Raw genomic sequence first — 10,306 nt, forward strand, 5'->3', positions numbered from 1 at the left:
GGATGTGTTTCCAGGAGAAGAAACCCTTGCGGTTGTGGAGAAACCACTGAAGCCTCTGCACCATTGCTGTTCAACAGTGGAGGCTGGGAAGGGAATCTGCTCTGGGTTTTGGTGTGTGCCTTGGATAGCTTCTTCAGAGTTCTAACTGAAACCCAGAGCAGAATCAGATTCACTGCCCCACTGACATCGGAGCCACCAGCCTCCATTGCCATTCAGAGACCTGATGCAGGGATAGTCCAGTCAAGAGGCTCCTTGGCCATTTTTTTTAAAGATTCCATTTTGCTGCAAGAATGCCCCTTACTTTTTCTGTTTTGATCTGGAAAGCTTAAATATGCAACCTTGGTGTGACTGGGTTTCCCCACCCCCACCTTCCCACCCTGTACTATGGCCCACAGCTTCCAGTACCCACCGCCACCAACACCGCCACCGCCTCCTCCTCGTTATAACACAGAAGCCCTGAGTCTGCCAGGGCAGGAGAGGATGTCCCACTAAAATGCCTGCATTTGTGTGAAAAGTTCCCTCGCTTTCTTTCTCTCCGCCTGGCCCCCTAAAACTCTTTTGTGAATGAGGCCAGTACAACATGTGGCCTTTCACCCCGCCCAAGAACCAATGCCAGACAGCCACACTCGGAGAATTGTTTGTTAATAGTCCAATTAGATAATTGCCATCTTTCACTCCTTTCGCTCTACATTTCCCATAAAGGCATGAATAAGGAGAGCAGCATGAAGAGGGCTTCTGCCCTGCAAGGTGACAAGAAAGGCTGGAGCATGCTCTTTGCACAAAGCCATGCGCTTGAATTGAATCATTGTAGCCTAATCAATGGTCTTATTGGATTACTGGCTGTTGCGGTTCTCAAAGATATTGTAGCAGAGACAATGAAATAGCTAGGGGGAAACTTTTTCTCCCCCTTTAGTAGATCACGCAGTTGAGATCTCCCCCGCTCTCTCTCCTCTTCTCTCTCTCCCCCCCTCCCTCTCCTGGATCCATCGAAATACAAAGCAGGCGTAAAAAAAAAAAAAAAAGCAACCAGGAGTCTCTTCTGCAAATGTGGTTCACTGTTTGTGAAGGTGGAGAGAATTAGAAAGGGCGGGGGGCACACAAGTATCTGAACCGAATTCATGAGAGGGAAGAGTTTAAGATGGCTGGCTGCGGAGATAAGGGTTAGGAAGGATTCCTGCTATTTGTTCAAAAAAAGGAAAGGAAAAGGAAAACCAATGTCCTTTCTTGGCTAAGAATCCGCAGCAAAGAAAACTTCTCCTTTTTGGTGGTGGTTTGCTGAGACATCAAAATTCCTTTTGTCAACTTCATGGCTTCTGTCTTATATCTATATTTGTTTCCGTGGTAGCTTGATGTCTTAGGCGTGCCTTGGCTAAAACCACTCTGTCATCGGGAAGGGTCAAAGGCAAAACTGGAGAAAGTTAATAATGGCTGCTAATGGCTCCTAACAATTCAGGCTGAATCTTGTCAAAAGTTTTTTTTTTCCCCCCTTTTTCTTTCTTTCTTTTTTTCTCTCCCCTTCGTCTCCCCTTCTTCTGGAAGTCTCAGTCTTTTGATTGTGTGTTTCCTGAAAGCAAGGCCAATCATTTCAGTTTATTCACTGGCTAAACTCGACTTGATTGGGGACAAGCATACAAACCACCCATTACGATGTGATATATTATCCAAACAATTTAGTGTATTCATGAGGTAACCTAAATGTGGAGGCTGCAAAATTACCCGTAATCAATTGAAACAGCGAGTGCGCGTCCCTCCGGGTGTCTAACAACTACATCCCTCTCTGTAATAAGGGAGGCATTAAATCATTTTAGAGTTGCACTGTTGAGTACCTGATCATTGGGGCGCAGGAAAGCTGGACACTCGCACTAGGACGCTGGGACGGAGGAAGCTGCGGATTTCCTGCCTCTCCATCAGAAGAACCGACCTCTCTCCTTCAAGGGACTTGGCTGTTACTCACCGATCTGACCATAAGCTGTGCAATATCCAACACACGGAGACTTCTCTTCTTCCCCCACCCCTCCTTTTTTTTTTTACTTTTTTTTTAAACCCATATTGCACTACATGTTTGGGAAACCAGACAAAATGGACGTTAGATGCAATTCAGAGATTGAAGCCAACCGGGTCTCCAAGAACGGGCATAAAGAGGGTAAGGAAAGCAAAGCGTCCGAAGGAAATATCTCGACTTTTTTGAAGGATCAACAAGGGACTTTTTCGGCCTCTGGCGTCTCGGAAGATTGCAATAAAAATAAATCCAGTTCCGCTGATCCGGATTACTGCAGAAGAATATTAGTCCGAGGTAGGAGTGTCGTGTTATGTTGTCCGCGTTTGAAAGCCCTGTTAGGGAATCGTTACGCCCTTCCCCCTTTTCTTTTTTAGTCAGACAAATTCTTGGGATTTCTCAGTGTCTCCTCTTTATTCTATTGATCTGTTTCACTATATTCTTTGCTTGGTCTGTTTTACAAGTCTGAGGATATTTTGCTGGGAAGGCTCAGTATTATAAATTAATTGGGGGGGTCGTGGTTTCCCTTTCTCTACGTTCTTCTCAAGGTGATTTTGAGGAGAGGGGGGAGGAATCGACGAGCTTGGCTTCCACATATTTCTTTCCTAGCTTGTCTTTGCTTTACGCCCCCAAAGCTGATGCTTAAAGCGAGAACATATACACACGATTGCCAAGTCTCTTTTCTTTGCCCTTTGATTCAGGTTGCAATCCTATTACCTGGAAGTAAGTCTCATTGAACTCAATGGGTCTTACTTCTGACTAGACGTGTATAGGATTTCACCATCTCAAACCTTTGAAAAGACTGCTGGTTTGAAGTGCCAAAAAGAAAAAAAGGAACCCTCATTTCCACAGGTAGGCGAAATGGAGAGGGAGGGGGAGAAAAGAAAAAGAACCTTCGCTTCGAAATATTAAGAAACACACAGGGCTCTTTCAGTAACTCTGGTACACACTTCCCACTCTCTTCCTTTTCTACAACGGGTAGGGAAAATCTTTTTCTGCGTCTCCTGGATGCGGCGACACGGAGGAACCGGTTTCCTAGGGGCTGTTTCTTTCACTGGGAACCCCTTCAGAAGGAAGGGTCAGGTATTTTGGAGGCTCTTTTTTAAAAAGCTGCCAAAATTTCCTTTCGATTGTGGTCGGTTTTACAGCGAGTTTATAATAAGACGTTCCAGATTATGTTCATTTTAAAGAACTGCACTTAATTCAGTATTAAAACCTTCCCTTAAATGTACTGATTGAATTTTGGTTTGTTTGGGGTTTGTTATTTTCTCCCTTCCTGGGTTATTCCCTCTTTCTCCCCACCCGGTTCACCCCAAGTCTACCGGTGCAATAATTTCACTTGATTTTCCAGAATGCGAGTTAAAACAGTCCCGGGAAACAATAATCGACCCTGGCCGACCGGTTGACCCCCCCCCCCGGAAAGAGGCCCATTTTTAAAATAAAAAATAAAAAATTGGGACTCCCCTGTGGTTGAAAATGTATTAGGAAAATAAATTTACGGGGAAAGTGAGACTGGAAAGGGGACTGAATTCAATTCGAATCGAGTTCTAACTCGACACAGCGCTGATGAAATTCGGAATTCTTTGCTGAGATTGAGGCCGGCCGAGGAAACCGACCGGCAATCGAAGAGTAGGACTTGGTTCTTCACACAGGTGGAAAGCCAAAAAGAAAAAGAAGAGGACGACCGCGGGGGCGGGCGGGGGGCGAGGCGAGATGGAAGCTGGCCTTCAAAAGCAGCCTTCTGGGTGAAGCTGTGTGCCTGAGCGGTGGTTAAAAGCCAGCCCGGGCAAACTTGAGCATATCATTGCAGTGGCACTATTAGGCCTCGACCTGGATGGCGCTCATTCTGGCCCCAAACCCCGTTCAACGTTTATTTTCGGCAGTGTTCGGCGTGAGGGCACCCGTGGGCCCATGTCCTCCTTGAGAGGGGTGGCGGCTTTGAGAGGCGACGCGCCGGTGTTTGCAGGGCTTCGGCGGGGGTCTGAGTAAAGGCCGGGGACTCCGTCGGCTCAGCTGACAGGAGATGCTTCGCACGGGCTCCGATCTGTGCCAGTTCCGGGAAATGGGTTCCTTCCTCCTCCTCCCTCTGGGCCTAAAAGTGCCTCCATCTCTCTTTGCCAGATGCCAAAGGTTCGATCCGAGAGATTATTCTGCCGAAAGGGCTGGATCTGGACCGGCCCAAAAGGACCCGTACCTCTTTCACCGCGGAACAACTCTACAGGCTCGAGATGGAGTTCCAGAGGTGTCAATACGTGGTTGGACGGGAAAGGACCGAGCTGGCCAGGCAGCTCAATCTCTCAGAAACTCAGGTACTCACGGGCAAGAGCAACCTCTGAAGAGGGCCTGACCGCCCTCCCCTCCCCTCCCCTCCCCTCCCCTCCCGCTGTCCCTCAGCCCCGCACACGTTGCTGCACTAAGCGCCAGCGTGGTGGTGTGATGGCTCCAGCGTTACACTTGAACGCGAGAGACCCGGGTTCGCCCCCCCCCCACTCCCCAGTTATGAAGCTCGCTGGCGTATCTTGAGCTAGTCACCGACCCTCGCGACAAGATTGTAGCAAGCACAACACTGGGCTGGTACCGTTCATCGATCACATCAATGCACTCCATGCACTGATGTGATCAACGAATCGTGCCAGGCCAAGTTTTGCAGATAAACGCCTTTCCCGGAGATTCCCAGATCTTCCAGATATAAAAAGTCGCCCTCTCTTGAGAATACATTTTACCCCTTCCCCAGTATACTGAATCATGATGATCTGGTAATGCCCAGGAGCATGGACCAGGAACCCTCGCTTTCCACACACATGCACGGCACGCACGCGCGCTTTTGCCTTCATGAAAAGAGCGAAGGTTCAAAGTAGGTGGCATTTCGGTTTGATCGAGGTCTGAGCCACTTGGAATGTGTGGAAGGCCATGATTCAATGGGGAATGAATTACATCCTTAAATACTAAGCCCGCAAGCCTAGGCATCTAATAATAAATAACTAGATTTACTTGGAAGTAAGGCCCACTGTACTTTATGCGACTTATTTCCGAGTATACAGGCAGAGAGGAATTTGTAACTGAGTTAGGGTTTCGTGTTTTTTTTAAAATCAATATTTTGATTTTCCAGAACAATTTTTCATGGCATAGAAGCTGTTCTACTCGCTCACTCCCATTTACCTATGTCCGAAGAACACAAAACATTACACTGGAATTGAGTTTTCCCTTAAATAAACGGAGATTCATTCATTCCAGGGTAAGGTGTTGTAAGGTTAGAGCTTAAATATCACGTAAGATATCTTGGAATTACAAAAATTACAGAAGAAGCATCTAAACTACAAGAAGACGCCGAAGTAAGAACAGTCAACTTTTCAAAACAGAAACGAAGTTCAAAGTATATTCGAGAAGGCAGGAGCCTGAGGAGGGACCTTTGTCCTATGCAGATTACTCGGAAGTAAATTCCACTATGACCAATGTGGCTTATTCCCGTGTGCGTTTAGGGCTGCAGGTTAAGAAGCGAAAAGGAAAGTCGCTAAGGTGCTTCCGCCCGGAGCAGAGAAGGAAGAATTTCTTTAGTGCCTTCTTTAGTAGTAGTATCCAAGGATTGTATTCAATATTAGTCTAAGTTAAGACCTATTCATTTCAATGGGTGTGTTCTAAGTAGGACTAATAGTGGGTTCAGCCCTATTGTCATAGCCTCCCTCACCATCACTCAAGCTCGATTTCTCTATCCTTCAAAGAGCCGAACTTACTTCTTTACGAGAATTGCTGTCAAAACGAAAAAGTCGCTTTTCAACAGTTCAAGCATTTGATGATGTAAAAAAAAAAAAAAAAAGCGTTCCCTCAGACCTAAACTCGGGCAGAAGGACGCTTGTTTACTCGGAAGTAGGTCCCACTGACCTCGGTGAGACTGACTTCCCCGGAGGATTGCAACCAAAGGGCCACTGGTTACAATGGAACTTCCGGGGATACCTGATGAGATTTGCTGAAATCAAAACCCCGAGCCTGAAGAGACACCTTACTGGGAGGGAGGGAGATTTTACTTGCATGCACATTTCAGCTGGAGGTTCCACAGCGCCAGAAAAACGCACAGGCCACATAGGTCTCCCTTTCCAGGGGACATAACTGTGGTGTATCACCGCTGTCCTTATTCTCTCCCCTTTGGGCTTTGTATTTCCGTTGTGGTCGATTTTTATTTATTTATTTGCAATCTGCCGCTTAAAAGAAGGTGGGGGTTTAGACGTGGATGTGCACAATCCTATCCACCCTTTACTCAAAAGTAAGTTCCATTTAATTCAGTGGCGCTCAGTCCCAAGTAAGAGTGCAGCGCAATCCTATGCATGTCTCCTTAGAAGTAAGTTTCACTGAATGCAATGAGGCTTACCATTCCCAGGCAAGTAAGTATAGTCTTGGGGCTTTAGTCTGGCTTTGGGTCTGCTTGGATTGAGTGCGTTTTCACCAACGTGTGCCTCTCGTCCACTTTGTCAGGGAAGGCGACTGGAGCACCAGAAACAAACATTTTCATAATATAACCATCGGGGAGGGGGGTGGGGGAGGTCAAGTCCAGCAATCGACTCTTTCACTTCAAAGTGACTTTAAATGTATCCTATGGATCTCACAAGAAGGAGATCAGCATGGACGGGCCTGCCCTATTCTAACGTTTTAAAACGAGCCTTTTTCTTTTTTTTAATCCTAGAAACACCTGCTGCAAAATAGGTATAAGTGGAATGGTGTTTTTTTTTAGGGCGGGCCCATTTTCTTGGCAGAGTATAGAGCCGTGTGTATAGCACAAGAGGCGAGAAGGCGTCCCCCCCCCCCCGCCCCTTCTGTTTCTGGAAGGAAATACCGTATCGAAGATTTACTGAATAAGAGCGTCCGACGAAAAAATCGTAGGATGAGGCAGAAATGTGTGTGGGGCGGTGGTGGAGGGGAATGATTATATGATTATAAGCAGTGCTTGGACTAACTCGAAAATATCCCCAGTGACTCAAAAACAGAAAGAGGTAGCAAAAGGCCCTCCGACTTGAAAATATCATGTCATGAAAATATCATACTTGACGGTTGTGGCTACATATTAGCTCATGAAATAGATGGGAGGGAAGGTGGCCAGATCCGTTTTGTTTTATGTTTATGGATCCTGGAGGAAAAGGAGAAAGTGCGAGAGGATGGTGAGATGTATAGGCACAATTTTATACCTCCTCGAAAACGTCACGTCGGAGCATTATTTCAAGGTGAAGAAAGGAAGAATCAGTGCAAAAAGACTAAGTGTGTAAAGAGTGGTTTCTCATTTCTTGAAAAGATCCAATACTGTAATGAATCCCTCTGACAAGCTAATTAGCATTTCTTTGGCTGTCAGATTTAGCCGAGTTAGTATGACAAACGAAACTGCCTGAGAGACTACGGCGCGGCACGTGATGTTGATTTGAGTGAAATAATATCTGAAATGGGGGAAAGGAGATCTAAAGTCGGGGGGGGGGGTTGCAGGTGCCTCTTTTATAAGTCCGGAGCCGAAAAACTGGAAGTAGAGATGGCGGGCTTGGACGCGTGCTCAAGGGTGTTCGATTGGGGAGCACACCAGAACGCCCTCGCTGACTCTCGCCACGCACGAGACTTTAATAAAAATAGCCCAACGTCACTGTAAAAACCTACCCAGGTTTCTACAGACACGAGGGAAATCTCGTGCTCCCAGAGGTAAAGCAAGTGGAAGGAAAGTGGCAAATCCCAAAGCCTTAGAACACAGACACAAACCTTGTATTCAAGATCCAAGAGGTGGGGGGGGGGCGTGACTTAAAAGGGTAAGTCGGAGGAGGGGCTAGCGATCAAATTCATAGTATGGGGTTTCAAAGTGTGTGGGATCTGATACATTACTGAGGTGTCTCTCATTGGGGGTTTCTCCTCCAAGCAAACTTATTTATTATTTAATTTATACCCCACCTTTCTAGCGGGAAATGGCACTCAAGGCGGCTAACAACAATAAAGGGCAACCTTTTTTTTTTTTTAAGAGCATAATTAAAATAATAATAGAATAAATACATTTTAAAAACTCAACAAAAGAATTAAAACGGCCACTTTTCAAGAACAACTTCCGTGTTCCCGAAAAGACCCGGCTTGTTGCAGGCGGTGGAGGATATTCAGGACCAGGTGCTGTCGCTTCCCTGTGGAAGCTCCACTCCCGGGGTCTATTTCGACTTACTCTTTTTAATCCTTCGCTCACGTGGTTCAAGAGATTCCCTCCCTCCCCAGGCTCAGACCGGATCCTTCTGTGTATGTTTTCCCCGAAGCCTAACTGTCCACTTCGTGCAATCTGATGAAGTGGGGCTCTCGCCTAAGGAAAGCTTATTACGCCACAACAAATGCGCTCCTCCTCTAAGGTGCCTGAGAAGGGAACCCTTTGTTATTTCTGCCGTTCTCTGCCACTTCAGTAGCACTTTTAAGTGTGCAAGATTGCTTTACGAGTCTCGTCACGTCTCAGATGACCACACACGCGCTCGCCCGCTCGCGCACACGCGCGCACCCTCAGCCTTCCCCCGCGATCCACTTGACGCCGGCAGGGACACCTCTGGTCTCCGCTGCCGAGGGCGACGAGCCCCTGCCCCGGCCGCAGGGGGAGAGCTGGGGCAGGAGAAGGGCGGCGGGGAGAGACGAGGGGCGCCCAGGGAGGGCACGCCGACCCCTGCGGGATGGTCGCGGGGCGGGTGCTGCCGAGGCGGGGCGGGTGGCCGCGCGGCCCCTGCCCGGGCCGGGCCGGGCCTGGCCTGGCCCCCGCGGCCTGCTCCTCCGCCCGGGTTGGCGCGGCGCCTCCTCGCCTCGCCCCTTCCACCCCCGTCGGTTCTCGTTGCAGGTCAAAGTCTGGTTCCAGAACCGGCGCACCAAGCAGAAGAAAGACCAAGGCAAAGACTCGGAGCTGAAGTCGGTGGTGTCGGAGACGGCGGCCACCTGCAGCGTGCTGCGGCTGCTCGAGCAAGGGCGGCTGCTCTCCCCGCCCGGCCTGCCGGGCCTCCTCCCGCCCTGCGCCACCAGCGCCCTGGGCTCGGCCTTGCGGGCGCCCAGCCTGGGCAGCGGCGCCGGCGCCGGCGGCGGCTCGGGATCCGGCCCGGCGGGCGGCTCCCCGCACCAGCAGCCGGCCGCCAGCGCCGCCGCCGGCCCGGCCCACCCCTCCCCCGCCGGGGGCCACAGCCTCTTCAGCCTGCCCGTGCCCACCCTGCTGGGCTCGGTGGCCAGCCGGCTGTCCGCCAGCCCTTTAGCCGTGGCCGGATCCCTGGCGGGGAACTTGCAGGAACTGTCCGCCAGATACCTGAGCTCTTCCGCCTTCGAGCCCTACTCCAGGACCGCCAGTAAAGAAGGCGCGGAGAAGAAGGCCCTGGACTGACTCGCCGCGACTCCCGCTGTATTTATATTTATAGTAATCTATTTGTGGCGATTATTTATGGGATGTCCACAGGTTCGGTGTGCCCCCGCCCTCGTCTGTCCACCCCCCCCCCACGCTCCTCGATCCCCCCGCCCCGCGTCCCGCAGATCCTCCCCACACAACCTCCGCCGGCCCCCGGGACCCTCCCGTTTTGCCGACCACCAGCAGCCCACCAACTCCGCAGCCGAGAAAGGCCTCGGCAGTTGGGCCCGAGGCGTCCGATCGGTGGAAGCGAGCGATCAGTAGCTGCCACCAGGAAGCGCCCCGCCAAAGCCAGACGCTGGCAGCAAGGAGACGGAGGGGCCAGGCAAAACGTCCCCCGACGAGGTGGAGGGTGGAGGCCGGCGGGGGAGCGGGGCGGAGAATACCTCCTCCGATTGTGGGCCCACGCTTGTTATCATTTTAGGAGCGGGGGTGGGAAGAGTGGCGTTAAGGTGGGATGATGGCGGGGAGGGGCGCGGGAGAAGAGGGGATTCTTGTCGAACCGGACATCTTGGGCTTCAAAGTGGCTGCCACGAGATGAGGAAGGAGCTGCGCTTTTTGAAGAGGGTGCCTGGGAAGACTTGTGTGGTTTGCTTGTTTTTTGTTTGTTTGTTTTTGAGCGGGAAGCGTTGGTTGGATGTGCGTGCGTGCGTGTGTATATGAGTGCACACGCGTACATTCACACGCACATCCATAAATCCAGCCGGGGAGGCAAGGTGGCTCGATAGTGTCAAGTTCTTCAAACACTCCTCTTATTTGAAAGAAATGTCCCTTTTCCAACAAAACCCTGCCAGAGGAAGGGGGGTTGCAGACTTTTCTACATCACCCTGAAGATGCACATCCCCTCCTCTTCCACGACCCCGCTCTAAACAAAACTCTTGGACAATTAAGCCCATTGGAATAAGTGGGATGAGGCGTGCAGCGCGACCTCCTCAGAACTC

At 50.1% G+C, this 10,306-nt stretch overlaps 1 protein-coding gene across 1 annotated transcript; it reads left to right on the plus strand.

The window, feature by feature from the left end:
- Positions 1-2,058: 2,058 nt before the first annotated feature.
- Positions 2,059-9,344, plus strand: VAX1 (ventral anterior homeobox 1). Its single transcript, XM_084841959.1, has 3 exons — positions 2,059-2,293; positions 4,118-4,305; positions 8,817-9,344. The coding sequence occupies exons 1-3, from the start codon at positions 2,059-2,061 to the stop codon at positions 9,342-9,344; spliced, it is 951 nt and encodes a 316-aa protein (XP_084698085.1).
- Positions 9,345-10,306: the final 962 nt, after the last annotated feature.

Source organism: Heloderma suspectum, chromosome 3, assembly GCF_057233095.1.
Source record: "Heloderma suspectum isolate Gila_16-S chromosome 3, 16-S_ref, whole genome shotgun sequence".
Lineage (NCBI taxonomy): Eukaryota > Metazoa > Chordata > Lepidosauria > Squamata > Helodermatidae > Heloderma > Heloderma suspectum.